General features: G+C 41.4%; 1 protein-coding gene across 12 annotated transcripts in view; it reads left to right on the top strand.

Annotated features, from left to right (window-relative positions):
* The window catches only part of KAT6B (lysine acetyltransferase 6B), a 207,573-nt gene that overhangs the window by 14,604 nt on the left and 173,782 nt on the right, over positions 1–19,187 (top strand). For all 12 annotated transcript variants that reach the window (XM_054503667.2, XM_054503664.2, XM_054503662.2 and 9 more), the window contains one exon: positions 2,484–3,362. In XM_054503667.2, the coding sequence (XP_054359642.1) occupies positions 2,742–3,362 (621 nt within the window). In that variant the 5' untranslated portion in view covers positions 2,484–2,741. The remainder of the gene's footprint in view (positions 1–2,483; positions 3,363–19,187) is intronic.

The raw sequence follows: 19,187 nt of genomic DNA, 5'->3' as shown, positions 1-19,187 counted from the left end.
CTGGGATTTTTAGTTGGACTGCATGCTCACCATGGCCACTTGCGTGGCAGGGGTATTGAGGAAGTTCCTGTAATTTGGGTTGCATTTATAATTGGATAATGCCTGAACTGTCATATTTTAAGATGGCCAATAGCCAAACTAGTGAGCAACCAAGAGAAGGTGGTGCTTTGAAACAATGTGATATGTGGAAGGGCTAAGAAACTGGGATATGAGTGGTCTAAGTTATGGCTGGAGGTAGCATGGGGTTTTGTTGTTAGTTGTTTTCAAAAGGTACTTGTTTTTGGACATTCGAAGGCCTCTTATATTGAAGAAATACTAAGAATTGTCTTGGGGTCCTTCCAGGGAATAGGACAAGTGGGTTGAAGTTATGGGGTGGCAGATTTTTGTTTCTCTGAGCAAGAAATTTAGCTAGAGCTGTGCAGCAGTGGGGTGAGCTGCCTCAAAAAGTGACAAATTATCAATCACTGGAAGTATTTTAAAAATGTAAAGACTCATTGCCCATTTATTTGGGATATTGGGCAGGGGTCTTTTATTGGATAACTAGAGGTTGGACTGGATGACCTTCAGCCCCAAGTTTCTGAATCTAAGGGGAAAATGAGTAGGGTGAATTTACAGCTTACTGATCACAGGGACAATCTTGTTTAAACTGCCTCCTTTAAGGTGGCATTTTGGGTTGGCATTTAAAACTGTACTGTTTGAACAAGTATAGTTCAATGACCCAATTGTTTTTCAGCAACATTTCAGGATCTCTGAGAGCAAATACTATATTCTTCAGTATGTCTGGCTAAAGTTTTTAAGGAAAGATATTATTTTCTCCTCTTAGGTATAGTCTGTCTAAATAAATAACCAGAGATAACTTTAATTTTGTATTTTACTAGAAAAATTTCAAAGTATGTAGACGTTGCATTTGATGAAAGTGATAACTATATATTGAATATTAGATAATGTGTTCATTTAATCCTCTCAATAGTCCTGTAAGGGATATACCAGTATTGCCTACAAGTAAAGTGATGGAAGCTTAAGTTACCCAGGGTTCCTCCCCTGGACATTGTGGTAGAGCTGGGGTTCAGACCCATGTTGGTCTCTTTGCAGAGGCAGAACTAGCTAGAGCAGGCAGTCGTGGCTCAGGTGAGAACAGTGATGGACTTAGTTGGATTTTAGAATTGGCTGGGCACGGTGGCTTACACCTATAATCCTAGCACTTTTGAGAGGCCAAGGTGGGCTGAGGTCAGGAGTTTGAGACCAGCCTGGCCAAAATGGCAAAACTCCGTCTCTACTAAAAATACAAAAATTATCTGGGTGTGGTGGCACATTCCTGTAATCCCAGCCACTCGGGAGGCTGTGCAGGAGAATCGCTTGAACCCAGAAGGCAGAGATTACAATGAGCTGAGATTGCGCTACTACACTCCAGCCTGGGTGACAGAGCGAGACTCTGTCTCAAAAAAAAAAAAAAAAAATTAATAAAAAAAAATTAATGTTGTTCAACCCTTAAATCTGTTATTGACTCTTCCCTTGGGTGAATTCCATCTCCTCCCGAGCCTCAGTTTACCCACAAAGTTGTTCTGCAGTTTAAGTGACAAGTTATATATTAGCACACTCTGTACAGTTTAAACTATAAAAAGAATTAAGAAGTGGATGTTATCATTGGAGACCAAGATTAGAGCTCAGGTTTGGCCCAATTCCCAGGCCAAAGGCTCTTTCTCCTTGTAGGCTCTTTGTAGAGGTACTCAATACCAGATTGGAGATCTAGGGTGGTTTTTTTATACACCAGGCATCTCTCAGAACAAATACCACTGTCCACCTGGAATCACATTTGTATATACCTTCTTTGTACTGAGCTGTTTAATGAGCTAACTGGGTATTAAGATAACTAGAATGCTCTACTACTTAAAAGTGAAGGGTTATGTTACTATATTATTTTCAGTTTTCCAACTTGTGGGCTAGAGGGTATCATAGACCTCTGTTAAAGGGATGGGGATGTGTTTCCATAGAAGTAGCTAGATGGGAAGTTTTTTTATGTATGAGACTTGGGAAATACAATACCTAGCTGAAAGCAGGATTATTTACTCTTTTTTTTAAGTTTAAGATTTCTTGAAATAAGTTTAATGTACTTTCATCAGATTTTTTATATCATAGACTTATTCTTTGATGTGTATTTTATGTTTATGGCAGACATATACCTCAAACCACTTTCATATAATTTTGTTAATTTCAATAAAGATAATTAAATGTATAATTTAAATGTGATTATGCCTCATAAATGACTTCATATAGAGAAGTGAAACATTCTAAAAACAATTTCTTCTCAGACTGTGACTCAATTTCTTATTGAAAAATATAGTCACTGTGGCTGTGTTATGTAATACCTGCCTGTCATTACTTCTGTGGTCATTCTGTGTCTGAAAAAGTCATGCTAAAGAATCTTTAGTTTATTTGTGTAAGCTTCATTATTAAGAGACTTTCCCCTCTTTTTATCTTTTAAGGTCTTGATTTCCCAGTTAAGGATGTTCTTCACCCGAATGCAGTCTTTCCTGTTGGTAAAATAAGACAACCATCAACATTGCCTGTTTGTCTGCTTTTGAATCTCTTAAGGATGGATGTTTGTAAAATGTTGCTTAATACAGTCTGGAATACTCTGTCCATTTGTTGAATTGTAAATGACTTTCAAATGTGCAAGTTCTGTTAAGTACAAAGAGAACCTCTATGGGTAACTTTTGTGTTGAAGAAGGCATTTGTCAACCATGGTAAAACTTGCAAACCCACTTTATACAGAGTGGATTCTTGAAGCTATACAGAAAATAAAAAAGCAAAAGCAAAGGCCCTCTGAAGAGAGAATCTGCCATGCGGTCAGTACTTCCCATGGGTTGGATAAGAAGACAGTCTCTGAACAGCTGGAACTCAGTGTTCAGGATGGCTCAGTTCTCAAAGTCACCAACAAAGGCCTTGCCTCCTATAAGGACCCAGACAACCCTGGGCGCTTTTCATCAGTTAAACCAGGCACTTTTCCTAAGTCAACCAAGGGGTCTAGAGGATCATGTAATGATCTCCGCAATGTGGATTGGAATAAACTTTTAAGGAGAGCAATTGAAGGACTTGAGGAGCCAAATGGCTCCTCCCTGAAGAACATAGAGAAGTATCTCAGAAGTCAAAGTGATCTCACAAGCACCACCAACAACCCAGCCTTTCAGCAGCGGCTGCGACTGGGGGCCAAACGCGCTGTGAATAATGGGAGGTTACTGAAAGATGGACCGCAGTACAGGGTCAATTATGGGAGCTTAGATGGCAAAGGGGCACCTCAGTATCCCAGTGCATTCCCGTCCTCGCTCCCACCTGTCAGCCTTCTACCCCATGAGAAAGACCAGGTAAGCGAAGGAGTAATGTTTGTGCATTCTCACTACTGTCCTTTTGTCTTTTACAGTTTCACTTAAGTTTTATGCAGACAAAAGTTCCGAATAAAGTTTGATAAAATTGAATGTTTTGCCTTAGAGCAGGCTTTTGTATTTTAAAATGTATATATTGTATTGCATTGTGTGGAGGACTTCCTCACTGGTTGGCCAAGAATTTAATGGAAGAGTCATGTGGTTTGTTTTTAAGCTCTAATTGCTAATTGGTTGGTGCCTGAAGGGACCAGGAAGGATAATATTGATCTTCCTTCATCCAGGCAGGGTCGTATATATTTCAGAAATCTACAAAAGGCCATTGTATATTTTTCTCTATATTACTATTTTCAAAGAAGAATCTACAGACTTCTTATTTTACTATTATTATTTTTTTGAGACAGAATCTAGCTCTGTCGCCCAGGCTGGAGTGCAGTGGCGCAGTCTTGACTCACTGCAACCTCTGCCTCCTAGGTTTAAGCGATTCTTCTGCCTCAGCCTCCCAAGTAGCTGAGATTACAGGCACCTGCCACCACGCCCGGCTAATTTTTGCATTTTTAATAGAGACAGGGTTTCACCATCTTGGCCAGGCTGGTCTCAAGCTCCTGACCTCAAGTGATGCGCCCGTCTCGGCCTCCCAAAGCGCTGGGGTTAGAGGCATGAGCCACCATGCCCAGCTAGACTTCTTATTTTAATGGTGATAATCTATGCTTTTTTTTTTTTGAGATGGGAGTTTTGCTCTTGTTGCCCAGGCTGGAGTGCAGTGGCACAATCTCGGCTCACTGCAACCTCTGCCTCCCGGGTTCAAGTGATTCTTCTGCCTCAGCCTCCCTAGTAGCTGGGATTACAGGCACATGCCACCATGCCTGGCTAATTTTTGTATTTTTAGTAGAGACGGGGTTTCACCATGTTGGCCTGGCTAGTCTCGAACTCCTGACCTCAGGTGATCCACCTGCTTTGGTCTCCCAAAGTGCTGGGATTACAGGCGTGAGACACCATGCCCGGCCGATAATCTATGCATTTAAGAAGTTATTTTCATATGTCACCTAAATCCCTCATTTCAATATAAAGTCATTTTTTATTGTCCACTTCTCTGTGTTGTAGGTGAATGTTTATTTTGTCTCATATAGTATCTTTTTAAAATACTCTGATTTCTTGGACCTTATGTTATTTCTATAGTATTTATAAATATATGGTAAAATTCTCCTTACATTACTGCTACCGCTTTAAGTTTTTGGTTGAGTAAGATTTTTCTTTGTTTCAAAGCTACAGTATTTACTTTCCAAACTAAACACAAAGTAGAGCAGCAGAAAGTTGTTTACAGTTCATGTCTAGTTTTGGGGTTTATTCTCTGTCTTTTGGGTGAGCAGATATATTGATATCAGTTAATTTTATTAATACATGTTATAAAACATTAATCATTGTTGATAGAAAGGTGGTTTTGGCCGGGCAGGGTGGCTCCTGCCTATAATCCCAGCACCTTGGGAGGCCAGGGTGGGAGGATCGCTTGAGCCCAGGAGTTCAAGACTAGCCTGGGCAACATAGTGAGACCCCTGTCTCTACAAAAAAATCAAAGAATTAGCCAGGCTTGGTGAAGCACATCTGTAGTCCCAGCTACTTGGGAGGCTGAGGTGGGAGGATCACTTGAGCATGGGAGGTAGAGGCTGCAGTGAGCCTTGATTGTACTCCAGCGTGGGTGACAGAATGAGATCCTGTCCCAAAGATAAAGAAAGGAAGAAAGAAAAGGTGGTTTTGGCCAGGCGCAGTGGCTCATGCCTGTAATTCCAGCACTTTGGGAGGCTGAGGTGGGCCAATTGCCTGAGTTCGAGACCAACCTGGCCAACATGGTGAAACCCCATCTCTACTAAATATACAAAAAAATTAGGCAGGTGTAGTGGGGGGCACCTGTAGTTCCAGCTATTTGGGAGGCTGAGGCAGGAGAATCCCTTAAACCCAGGAGGCAGACATTGCAGTAAGCTGAGATCGTGCCACTGCACTCCAGCCTGGGTGACAGAGCGAGACTCTGTCTCAAAAAAAAGAAAGAAAGAAATGGTGGTTTTATTCATGGTTTACTGCAGCCTTGACCTTTTGGGATCAAGTGTTCCTCCCAAGTAACTGGGAATACAGGTGTACGCCACCATGCCCAGCTAAGTTTTTAAATGTTTTGTAGAGATGGGGTTTTGCCATGTTGCCTGGGCTAAGTACAGTTTAGAAACAATTGAAACATGCGTGTTAGGAAAAGTTATGCTCCTCTTGTTTGGATACCGTGAACCTTTGAAATGGAACCTGTTTTCCACAATGCTTTAGATCAGATCAGCCCATGGAAAGGCAAACCACCTGGTCCTACAGATAGGATAGGACCAGGTGGTTTGCCTTTCCATGAGCTAATCTAAAAGGCTGGAGTGCAGTGGTATCACCTCAGCTCACTGCAACCTCCACCTCCCGGGTTCAAGTGATCTCTCACCTCAGCCACCCGAGTAGCTGGGACTACAGGTGCACACCACCATGCCCAGCTAATTTTTGTACTTTTTGTAAAGATGAGGTTTCTCGATGTTGCCCAGGCTGGTCTTGATCTCCTGGGCTCAAGACATCCTTCCACCTCGGCCTCCCAAGGTGCTGGGATTATAGGCATGAGCCACTGTGCCCGGCCAACATTTATTTGTTAACTATATTTTTATTTTGTTAGTCTTCTGCCACATTTATTTGATCCTTAGGTGGTTGTTGTGTTTGTGTAACCAACCTCTGGTTCTCTGTGACAGAATGTGGGCATAAAGAAAGAAGTAAAGTTATGAAATTTTCTTCTTAATAACATTTGTTTAAAAGAAAATACAAAAAGCCACTTAAATCCTAATTCATATATCTGACACAGCCAAATCAGGCACCTCTGTTTTTAATTAAATACATATGTATATATATATTTTTGTTTTGTTTTGTTTTGTTTGTTTTTTTTGAGACAGAGTCTTGCTCTGTCACTAGGCTGGAGTGCAGTGGCATGATCTCGACTCACTGCAGCCTCCGCCTCCCAGGTTGAAGTGATTCCCTTGCCTTAACTTCCCAAGTAGCTGGGACTACAGGAGCGTGCCACCATGCCTGGCCAATTTTTTGTATTTTAGTAGAGACGGGGTTTCACCATGTTGGCCAGGATGGTCTCAGTCTCCAGACCTCATGATCTACCTGCCTTGACCTCCCAAAATGCTGGGATTACAGGCGTGAGCCACCGCTCCCAGCCTTAATTAAATATTTTTTATAAAAGCTTATACTATGAAGAAATTCCTTAAGGGACTATGGAGCCATTTCTTGATGGATTTGGATATCTTTGTTTTTAAAAATATATACACTACCCTAAGGTATGTTAAGGTTTTATAATGAACAGGTACATGAACTAAGTCAGGCAGCTTTAGGCAATTTAATAGTATGTTTCAATAATTTTGTGATCCAGGGGATACTTTTACTTGTGATGGAAGAGTCAGTACAAATTTTCCACAGTCTCTTCTGATCCTTCACTTTAACCTTGCCCATCATTTCTTGCCAACCTTATCGTATTTTTTTCAGGCAGCATCTGTACAGAAGTATTTTTAGTCTAAAGGAAAATTCATGTCTGAAAGTGTCTAGGATTGAGAGCAGAGTAATTTATTACTTAGCAGGCAATTGTTACTGCTCTTTTTATGATGCTGATCTTTAAATTGTTTAGTTAGCATCATGCTATAATGAGGAAAGCTGAGAAATGTTTTCTAGAATTTTTACTTGATGAAATTTGGAGACTAATTCTATTAAGTAATCATTTGATTCTTAAAAAAAAAAAAAAATCAGTTTAAACAAAATTGACAACATGTTTGTATTCTTTGACAAAATAGCATTTTTTTCCAGCTGGTGCAGTGGCTCATGCCTGTAATCCCAGCACTTTGGGAGGCCGAGGTGGGTGGATCACCTGAGGTCAGCGGTTCAAGACCAGCCTGATCAACATGGAGAAACCTTGTCTCTATTAAAAAAATACAAAATTAGCCAGGCATGGTGGTGCATGTCTGTAATCCCAGCTGCTGGGGAGGCTGAGGCAGGAGAATTGCTTGAACTTGGGAGGCAGAGATTGCAGTGAGCCAAGATTGCGCCATTGCACTCCAGCCTGGGCAACAAGAGTGAAACTCCATCTCAAAAAAAAAATTAATAAAACAAAATAGCATTTAAAAAAATGTGAGAAAATTACAACATAATATATTACCCTTTGAAATTAAAAGTGGTTTAATAGTTTAAAACCATGTAAACCCACTAAGTAAATTTAATAGAAATTCTTAGCCCGGGATCCACAAATGAACTTGGGTGGGTATCCCACAAATCCTCTGAAATAGAGTGTAAAGTCATGTGTATATCCATGTTTTTCTTTTTTTTTTTTTTTTTGAGACATAGTTTCGCTCTTGTCACCCAGGCTGGAGTACAATGGCACAATCATGGCTCACTGCAACCTCTGTCTCCCAGGTTCAAGTGACTCTTCTGCCTCAGCCTCCCTAGTAGCTGGGATTACAGGCACACGCCACCATGCCTGGCTAAGTTTTGCATTTTTAGTAGAGATGGGGTTTCACCATGTTGGCCAGGCTGGTCTTGAACTCCTGACCTCAGGTGATCCACCCACCTCGGCCTCCCAAAGTGCTGGGATTATAGGCGCGAGCCTCTGTGCCTGGCCTCCACATGTTTTTCTATGGCTAGGGTCTATAGCAAGCTTGTCCAACCCACGGCCCATGGGCTAGATGCGGCCCTGAATGGCTTTGAATGCAGCCCAACACAAATTCGTAAACTTTCTTAAAATATAAAGAGATTTTTGGCCTGCAGTGTGGTGGCACACACCTATAATCCCAGCTACTCAGGAGGCTGAGGCACAAGAATTGTTTGAACCTGGGAGGCGGAGGTTGCAGTGAGCCGAGATAGAGCCACTGCACTCCAGCCTGGGCTACAGAGCAACACTTCGTTTCAACAACAACAACAACATTTTTTTGTGGTTTTTAAATTTTTTTTTTTTTGAGCTTACTAGCTATTGTTAGTGTATTTTATGCGTGGCCCAAGACAATTCTTCTTCCAGTGTGGCCCAGGGAAGCCAAAAGATTGGACGCTCCTGGTCTACATCTTTTGTCAAAGGCACCCAAAATGCCTAGTAGCCATTTTAAAATAGTTTGAGTTTCTTATACTAAATATGCTAGTTGTCGACCCATGATTATTCTTCCTTTGGCTGCTGAACTTGGATTCATATGTAGATTGATTGTACTATAATTTCCTATATATAAGACTTTTTCTAATATATTTGAAAAGATTATCGTTGTTCTTGATGTGCTTGAAGTCATAGTTTGCATTGCATTATGGGAGGAAAATTATGATATAAGTGAAAATAGTTCAGAAATGGAGTGATCTCAATTACAATCTAGTCAACTAATGCCTTTTTTTTTGAGACAGAGTGTCACTCTGTCACCCAGTCTGGAGTGCAGTGGCATGATCTTGGCTTCCTACAACCTCAGCATCCCAGGTTCAAACAATTCTTGTGCTTCAGCCTCCCGAGTAGCTGGGATTACAGGTGTGTGCCACCACACCGGGCTAATTTTTGTATTTTATTAGAGATGGGGTTTCATTAATGTTGGCCAGGCTGGCCTTGAACTCCTGGCCTCAAGTGATCCGCCTGCCTTGGCCTCCCAAAATGCTGGGATTATAGACGTGAGCTACTATGCCCCATGCCTGGCCTAACGACTTTTTTTTTTTTTTTTTTGAGATGGAATCTCGCTCTGTCATCCAGACTGGAGTGCAGTGGTGCCATCTCAGCTCACTGCAACCTCCGCCTCCCAGTTCAAGTGATTCTCCTGTGTCAGCCTCCCAAGTAGCTGGGATTACAGGCACACACCACCAAGCCCGGCTAATTTTGGTATTTTTAGTAGAGACAGGGTTTCACCATGTTGGCCAGGCTGGTCTCGAACTCGTGATCTCAAGTGATCCGCCTGCCTTGGCATCCCAAAGTGCTAGGATTACAGGCGTGTGAGCCACCGTGCCTGGCCATAACTTTCAAAGAAGCTGTTATTCTGGTTACTTTTTTGAGCAGTTACATTAAATGTAAAACAAAATAAAAATAGAATAATAACGTTTTGTAAGTGTTAAATGCTGGCACTATTCCAAGTGCTTTACATTTATTATCTCCTTGACTTGTCAAAATAACTGCAAGGGAGGTAGATTATTACCCTTATTTTACAGATGAAAAAATGAGACTGAAAGCTTAAGTGATTTGCCCAAGGTCACAGATAGAGCTAGTGAGTGGTGAAGCCAAGATTCTGACGAGACAGTCTGACCTCAGAGCTCTTTACCACTGGGCAGTACACTGGTCAACAGTGGTGGCTTTTTTTTTTTTTTTTTGAGACAGAGTCTTGCTCTGTCGCCCAGGCTGGAGTGCAGTGGCACGATCTCGCCTCACTGCAAGCTCCGCCTCCCAGGTTCACGCCATTCTCCTGCCTCAGCCTCCTGAGTAGCTGGGACTACAGGCGCCTGCCACCACGCCCGGCTAATTTTTTGTATTTTTAGTAGAGACGGGGTTTCACGGTGTTAGCCAGGATGGTCTCGATCTCCTGACCTCGTGATCCACCTGCCTCAGCCTGTGGTGGCTTTTTATTAACAGTAAAAGTATCTCTTCCAGTTCTTCAAATGATTAGAAGCAGTTTTGCCCCAACAAATAGATTTCCAGCATTTTAAATTTGGTAGATGCAATGAGCTTATTATAGTTTTTAAAGTAGATACTATTTATAATATTAGCAATATGGAAAGGCAGTAGAGAAAGTAGTAAGTCTGTCTAATTAGATTTAACATCATCATCATTCCAATGCATGACTGCTAGGAGGAATACAATGCAAGTTAAAATAGAAGGGCTCCTTCCTTTCTGAAATGTAATTGCACATCTTCTGATAGTCTAGAATTCAAATTGGGTATTACCACACTGGCTTCTTAGCATAAATTCTTTGTATTTATTTAAGAAAGTTCTCTTCAGTGAGGTGATATGGAAATGAATTAAACCACTGAAGATAAAACTTTATCTTTGACTTGGTGAGGGAACTCCTAAAGGATAGTATTAATGTTTCTCATTAAAAGTAGTAAAGCTCAATTAGGTCAGATTATGAGGACTTTGGAAAGTCACATATTCTAAGAGAGACTTCCGTTATCACTGCGCACTTTGTAGCATTTAGATTCCATTTGAACATTTGAGCTTTAGCATTTTTATAAGATCAGTTTAGTTCCATTTAAAATAAATTCCTTAGTATTTCACTTTAGTGAGAATGTCTTCATAAAATTTATTAAGTGTCAAGTCTTGGTCTGTTTACAGTGTAGTACATAATGTGGGAATTCTCATTCTAGGCTGGCATCGTAATTGGAAGGTGGGACACTTCCAGTATCAAGTAGGGCTTCTGATGTTTTTTCTCTTGAAGAAATAATTGTGTTAGAATCTTACAAAAAACCTTCAAACATAAACAAAATTACAAAAACAGTGATACTGTCAATAAGAAAAAAATCAAAATGATTTTTTTTTTTTTGGATACAGAGTCTTGCTCTGTTGCCCAGGCTGGAGTGCAGGGGCGCAGTCTCAGCTCACTGCAGCTGTCGCCTCTTGGGTTCAAGCGATTCTCCTGCCTCAGCCTCCTGAGTAGTTGGGGATTACAGGCGTGTGCCACCATGCCCGGCTAATTTTTGTATTTTTAGTAGAGACAGGATTTCACCATGTTGGTCAGGCTGATAAAAATGATTTTTTTTTTTTTGAGATGGAGTTTCGCTATGTTGCCAGATTGGAGTGCAGTGGCGCGATCTCAGCTCACTACAACCTCCGCCTCCCTGGTTCAAGCGATTCTCCTGCCTCAGCCTCTGGAGTAGCTAGACTACAGACGTGCACCACCATGCCCAGCTAATTTTTGTATTTTTAGTACAAACGGGGTTTCACCATGTTGGCCAAGATGGTCTCAATCTCTTGACCTAGTGATCCACCTGCCTCGGCCTCCCAAAGTGCTGGGATTACAGGCATGAGCCACCGTGTCTGGCCACAAAATGATTTTTAAAAGGAGTTCAGATGATCAGAAATGGGGTTGAAAGACAAACGTAGGATTCTTATTATGTGTGATCTTGGCTTATTCAGTTGTTTATTCTATTTCTCCTGCCCCTTTTAGAGAGACACTTTGTTAGGGTTTTTGGCACTGTTATTAATATGAAATATTTCTATAAATAGAAGATAAATGTATATCCTACAGCAGTTGCTTGAGTTGTTTACACACATTAATTAGATAAGTTTATTTTTAGATTTTCTTTTCTTCTGTTTTCTCCATTCTGTTTTCTCCTCTTCAGTCCCCTTAACCCTGCCCTAGAGCAGACCCTCCTCATCTGTTCTGGGACTTTTCCAGTAGCCTGTGCTTTATGAAGGACCATTCATTAGTCCATATTGTTCTTTGATGTGGCAGGCTTCCAGAAGTCTCTCAGCCCTAGGGGAATTGTTCATAGTCTCAGGCGACTCTGGATCTTTTTTGGCAGAAATGTGTATATTTTTTATCTGCTAATTATAGAGCCTGAATGTCCTCCTCTCTGTTGACCTTCTTAGTTTTCCTTTGAATTGATATCCTTTGTGTTGCAGATGTCATCTTTCTCGAAGAGTGCTTGATTATGTGTATTTAACTGAAAATTGAATAAATCTCTAAATATTGTAAAATACGCTCTTCAAAATAACTTGCATTTTGGAATTGGTATGGATAAAGTCAGTTTTAGAATCACTAAAGTCAGACAGAAACCTATTGTAATGTGAAAGATGAGGTGGATCAAATACTTGCTGTTCCAGGGTCATGGAAGGAAAAAAATTGCAGTTCATGTTCTTCTTATAATTAAGCTTCAGAAGTTCTTCAGAGTAGCAGTGTCTGAGGACTGCTTTTGTGAGCAGGTAGTACCAGTTGTTGAGACATTGTTGAGAGAGCACATGAATTGTCTCAAACTAGTTAGTTGGGTCAAGGCAAAGATAAAATGAAGGGTGAATGAGTCTTTCTATTGTACTCTGAGGCATGACAGCGTGTTCCACTTTTGAGCTTTTATCAAGATGGGACTTGTCTAGACTTCTAATGAAATGGGCTTCAGGTAAAGTAGAAACATTATGTCAAGAGGATTTTTCGTTGTTCAAATGAATGTTAAACATTCTTTTAACTCTTTGGATCTTGGATAGATTTGATAGTTGTGATACCTTTACTGTAACACATGATCCTGTCCTGAATGATCAGCAGCTTTCAGGAGTTACTCTTGTATTCCCAGCTACATTTGTGATACTTTCAGAGCTAAGAAAATCTATATTCTATAGCTTTGAAGTTATTTAACAGTTAAGTACTATTTGCTGATTTATTCTGATTTTGTCTTAAATGACAAACATTTTATTCATCCTTTCTCTTCAAACATTATTTAACAAATGTACGTTTTAATGTTTCTCAAAAATGGAGGTCTATATTCTTTTTATATGTTTTATCTTTGTATGTTATTTCTTTCATCTTTTTTTTTTTTTTTTTTTTTCCTGAGACAGGGTCTCACTCTGTTACCCAGGCTGGAGTGCAGTGGTTTGATCATGGCTCACTGCAGCCTCGACCTCCCGGGCTCAAGTGATACTTGATCTTCCCACCTCAGCCTCCTGAGTAACTGGGACTACAGGTGTGCACCACCTTGTCTGGCTAATTTTTTTTTTTTTTGAGACAGTCTTACTCTGTTGCCCAGGCTGGAGGGCAGCCGTGTAATCATGGTTCACTGCAGCCTTGACCTCCCCAGGCTCAAATGATCAATCCTCCCACCTCAGCCCCCCAAGTAGCTTGGACTACAGGCACACACCACTACACCCAGCTAATTTTTGTATTTTTTGTAGAGATAGGGTTTCGCCACGTTGCCCAGGCTGGTCTCGAACTCCTGAGCTCAAGCAGTTCACACACCTCGGCCTCCCAAAGTACTGGGGTTACAGGCGTGAGCCACCGTGCTCAGCCTTTTATTTTTAATATATAAGAAATGCCTTTTTTTTTTTTTTTTAATTTGAGATGGAGTCTTGCTGTCTTGCCCAGGCTGGAGTGTTGTGGCGTGGTCTCGGCTCACTGCAACCTCCGCTTCCCAGGTTAAAGCAATTCTCCTGTCTCGGCCTCCCGAGTAGCTGGGATTACAGGCATGCGCCACCACTCCTGGCTAATTTTTTTGTATTTTTAGTAGAGACGGGCTTTCACCATATTGGCCAGGCTGGTCTCGAGCTCCTGACCTTGTGATCTGCCCACCTCGGCCTCCCAAAGTGCTGGGATTAGAGGCATGCCCCACCACGCCTGGCCTGTTGTTTGTTTTATCATGACAGTAGCAATGTGTTTTAATTGTAAAATTCTTGACTTTTTGTTTTGTTTATAAACTTCCTTTTCTTGGCCCTGTGCCGTAAACTACAGTAGATTAGGTGAAACTGTTCTCTGATCACACTAGCATTTAAAATATGAACCTGAATCTTCTCAGGTACTTTGATCTCTCCAATCTATTAATGTTTCTGAGTACATAAACATCAATTAGCTCACCAAATTAAAGTTAGCAAATGCGTCAGCCATGTAATTTGCATGTGACATTTTGAATTAGCAGGACCAAGAGGGAAGTATGTTTTTGTGCGTGGGTGTGCTTATCTCTCTGTCTTCAGGTGGTGATGGAAAGTTGTACATGTAAGAGAAGGAGTTGTGGCAGTGCATATGTGAAATGCTAACTGTACATATGCCTCTGCTTGGGGCAGAAGCACTTTACCAGAGAAGTCTCCAACAGTTGCAAACTACATATTATTTTTCCTTATATAAGTGAATCTTTTAATTAGTGTAATATTATGTAGAGTGTATGTTTTTTCTGTTTTTTTTAAATGAAAGGTGATATTTTGATAAATCTGTAAAATGAGCAATATAGACAACATTTTAGAATGAATGATAACTAGATTTAAACTATGAGGCTGGTCTCTGCAAAGATACAAAATAAATACCAATCACTGGTCTAAGCAAAATCCAGGAAGGATTTTTGTTAATTTGACAAGTGGGTTTAGAATTCTTTAGCCACTATTTTTTAGAAACCAGCTTTGTTTCATACATCCTTTCTCTAATTTGCCTCACTTTTGATCTTTGATAAACCAGCTGCAATTTGGTTTCATTAACAAACTTAACTGGTCAACAGATGTTTTGGCTCTATTTTGTCCTTTCTATTAGAAACAGCATAGGCGTACACAGAAACCATGCTGGGCCTTTTCCTGTCTGTAGCTCGACAGGCGTTACAGAAGAGCAACCTAACTTTACTTACAAGTTCAATTTTTCTTCCTCAGTATTATTATTATAGGTATACAAACATTGTAGTTTTGTTTCCTCCATCAAGTCGGTCTTTTTTTGTTAATCTTCCATCTGTTAGTCCGATATACACTTCTCACCCCCCTTTTTAGCATTGCAAAATCTTAGCATGCAGGGAAAAAGGTACTATTGCAGGAGAGGTAATTGAGATATCAGCGACTCTTCCACAGTTCAAGGGAAGGAGTGGGACTAGCCTGGTGAATTTAGATAATTTCTTCCGTCTTCTTTGATGTCAGTGAGCTGCCATATGGAGAGCAGTGAGGCCTGCAGGAAGGAGGTGAGCCTTGGTCTGGGCTGCCTGGGGTGTTCAGAGTGATATGGGCTGAGAGCCAGAGGCAGAGCTTGACTGTTTCTGTTAGTAGTTTCTGATGTGACCAGCCCTGCTTTTTGTCCAAGGTTTCCCTGTCATGCTTGCCACCCTATGGGTATGATGAAGTTTAAGAAACAGATCATAAACATTATATTGGGAAAGAGAAACATAAGAACATATTAAAATCTAGTAATAAGGCCATTAAAAGATGACTCCCATTTGATATTTGACCAACTTGTTTTCAAAATTAGTATTGTAAAGACTTCTGTCTTATAATAAAACCCAGCTTTAGCTATTGAGCCTTGAGTTGTGAGTAAAGCAGCAGAAAACAGGATCTGCTAGTGGAAGAGTATTGGCTGTTTGAAGAACATCAGCTGTTCCAGGTAGACTCCTGGCAGTGTGTGAGCAGACCTGGGAAAGGCAGGCATGGAGGGAGCTAGGAAGATACTTCTCTCCTAACCTTTATAATTTATAAAATTAGAGTATTTCAGAAATATTGAAAGAGTAGTACAGTAAACACTCTATTTCTTTCACATAGATTCACCAATTTTAACATTTTGCCACATTCTTTCTCTTCCTATATGTGTGTATATGTATATGTTTTTATACATGGGTGTGCGTATACATACAGCACATTTATATATTCACAATTTTGACTGAACTGTTGGAAACTAAATTACGAATATTATGTTTCACCCCTAAATATTTAATAATACATCAAAAATGTTCTCTTATACACTATACTATTACGCAAAAATTCGGCAGTGGAATGAGTGTTAACATACAGTTCATATTTCCCCAAATGGCCCCAAAATCTCATTTATGACTTTTGACTTTTTTTGAGATGGAGTCTCGCTCTGTTGCCCAGGCTAGAGTGCAGTGGTATGATCTCGGCTCACTGCAACCTCCACCTCCCAGGTTCAAGCAATTCTCTTGCCTCAGCCTCCTGAGCAGCTGGGACTACAGGTGCATGCCACCATACCTGGCTAACTTTTTTTATTTTTAGTAGTGATGGGGTTTCGCCAGGTTGGCCAGGCTGGTCTTGAACTCCTGACCTCAGGTGATCCACCCGCCTAGGCCTCCCAGAGTGCTGGGATTAAAGGCGTGAGCCACTGCGCCTGGCCAACTTTTGGCTTTTCATCCAGGATCCAACCAAAGATCATATATTGCATTTGGCTGTCATGTCACCTTTAATAGAGAACAATTTCCCCTCCTTTTTGCTTCTGAAGACATTGACATTTTTGAAGAGTCTAGGGTAGTTGTCTTGTAGGATGTCCCACAATTAGTATTTTCTGACTGTGTCCTCATGATTAGATTTAGAGTAAACGTTTTTGACAAGAATAGCGTGTGGGGGTCTGGGAGTGGTGGCTCACACCTATAATCCCAGCACTTTGGGAGGCTAAGATGGGTGGATTGCTTGAGCTCAGAAGTTTGAGACCAGCCTGGGAAACATGGTGAAACCCCGTTTCTACAAAAAATACAAAAAAATCAGTTGGGCGTGGTGGCACGTGCCTGTAGTCCCAGCTACTTGGGAGACTGAGGTAGAAGGATTGCTTGAATCCAGGAGACGGAGGTTGCAGTAAGCCAAGGTCACACCACTGCGCTCCAGTCTGGGTGACAGAGTGAGACTCTGTCTCAAAAAGAAAAAAGAAAAGAAAAAATACTGTATGGGGGATGTTGTATATTTCTTCTTGTGAGATACCAGGAGATAAATAATTTCAGCTTGTCTCATTACTGGTGGTGCTTAGTTTATTAGTTGGTTAAGGTGGCATCTGCTAGATCTTTGTTTATAAAGGCACCTTTTCCCTTTTGTAATTAACAAGTAATCTGTGCAATGATACTTTGAAAGCATGTGAGTAACCTTTCACCCAGTGTGTATTAGTTTTCTATTGCTGCTGTAACAAATTACAGCAACTTAGTGGTTTAACACAACACAAATGTATTGTCTTACAGTTCAGTAGGTCAGAAGTCCAAATGGGTTTCTTGGGTTAAAATCAAGGTGAGGGCAAGGTAATGTTCTTTTCTGGAGGCTCTAGGATAGAATCTTTTTCCTTGCTTTTTTGAGCTTCTAGAGGCTGCCCATATTCCTTGACTCATGGTCCCTTCCTCCATCTTCAAAGCCAGCAATGTTGCATCTCTCTGACCATTCTTTCACAGTCACATCTCCCTCTTACCACAGCCTGGACAGTTTCTCAGCTTTTAAAGGATGCATATTATTAGATTGAGCCCATTTGGATAATCCAGATAATGCCCTTATCTCACAGTCCTTAACTTTATCATATCTGCAAGGGTATTTTGCCATGTAAGGTTCTGGGCATTAGGAAGTAGACATTTTTGGGGGAGCCCATTATTTTGCCTGCCACACAGGGTTTAGTATTGTCACCTAAATCAAATTTTGCACTGGGGGTTACAAATCATTGAAGGTTTTGGGCTATGGTGAACCATGATCAAGTGTGCTTAGAAAGGAAAGAGGGCCAGGTACAGGTAGCTCACATCTATAATCCCAGTGCTTTGGGAGGCCAAGGCAGGTGGATCACTTGAGGCCAGGAGTTTGAGATCAGCCTGGACAACATAGTGAGATCCCATCTCTAGAAAAAATTTTAAAAAATTATCCAAGTGTGGTGGCACAGAACTGTAGTCCTAACTACTTGGGAGGCTGAGGTGGGAGGATTGCCTGAGTCCAGGAGTTTGAGGCTGCAGTGAGCTATGATCGTGCCACTGCACTCCAGCCTGGGCGACTGAGTAGGACTCTATTTCTTAATTTAAAAAAAAAGGAAAAAATAACCAGAAAGGAATTAATCACAGTGTATGGGAGTAATGCTAGCTGAAGGCTGGGGGTCAAGAGGCCTGAGTTTTGAGTCTCATGGTACACCCTGAGTCATTTCCAGGAGAGGAGGAATGGGGGCTGCCTCTTGCCTCCACTTCATGTCCCTTTACTCACTAGTTGAAGAACTGAAGAATGGATTTGGCACTAATAGCTTCAGAGTTTTTAACAATAGAAGTTTGAATGGGCAATTTTTTTTTTTTTTTTTTTTTTTTGAGACAGGGTCTCGCTCTGTTGCCCAGGCTGGAATGCAGTGGTGTGATCATGGCTCACTGCAGCCTTGACCTCCTAGGCTCAAGCACTCCTCCCACCTCAGGGTCCTGGAACTACGGGGGGTATGTGCCACCATGCCCAGCTAATTTTTGTATATTTGATAGGCATGGGTTTTGCCATTTTGCCCGGGCTGGTCTCAAACTCCTTGGCTCAAGCCATCTACCCACCTTGGCCTCCCAAAGTTCTGGGATTACAAGTGAGAGCCACTATTCCTGGCCCAAAATGATTTTTGAGAAGTACATTTAAAGTTGTAGAGAAGGGTCTTTCATTTAAATGCCCACAGGGTGCATGAAAAATACAAGGCAGTTTATCAACATAGGCTCTTTGGCTCATGCCTGTAATCCCAGCATTTTGGGAGGCTGAGGCGGACGGATCACTTGAGGTCCGGAGTTCGAGACCAGCCTGGGCAACATGGCGAAACCCCATCTCTACTAAAAATGTAAAAATTAGCTGGGCGTGGTAGCTCACGCCTGTAGTCCCAGCTACTCGGGAGGCTGAGGCAGGAGAATCGCTTGAACCTTGGAGGTGGAGATTGCGGTGAGCCGATATTGTGCCACTGCACTCCAGCCTGGGCAACAGAGCAAGACTCCATCTCTGGAACTTCTGACCTCAAGTGATCTTCACCTTGGCCTCCCAGAGTGCTGGGATTATAGGCATGAGCCAGTGTGCCCTGCCTCTTTGATGATATTTTAAAGACTAAGTAACATCTGAAGAATTTTATATCTTTTATTTATTTATTTAGACAACATCTTGCTCTGTTGCCCAGGCTGGAGTGCAGTGGCATGATCTTGGCTCACTGCAGCCAGAACCTCCCAGGTTCAAGCAATTCTCATGCCTCAGCCTCCTGAGTAGCTGGAATTACAGGTGCCTGCTACCATGCCCAGCTAATTTTGTATTTTTTTTTAGTAGAGATGGGGTTTCACTGTGTTGATCAGGCTGGTTTTGAACTCCTGGCCTCAAGAGATCCAGCCACCTCGGCCTCCCAAAGTGCTGGGTTTATAGGCGTGAGCCACTGTGCCCGGCGTATATCTATAATTTAAATTAGA

This window comes from Pongo pygmaeus, chromosome 8 (genome assembly GCF_028885625.2).
Source record: "Pongo pygmaeus isolate AG05252 chromosome 8, NHGRI_mPonPyg2-v2.0_pri, whole genome shotgun sequence".
Taxonomy (NCBI): domain Eukaryota; kingdom Metazoa; phylum Chordata; class Mammalia; order Primates; family Hominidae; genus Pongo; species Pongo pygmaeus.
Note: the sequence above shows the minus strand (reverse complement) of the source record. Positions and strands in the feature narration are given on the sequence as shown.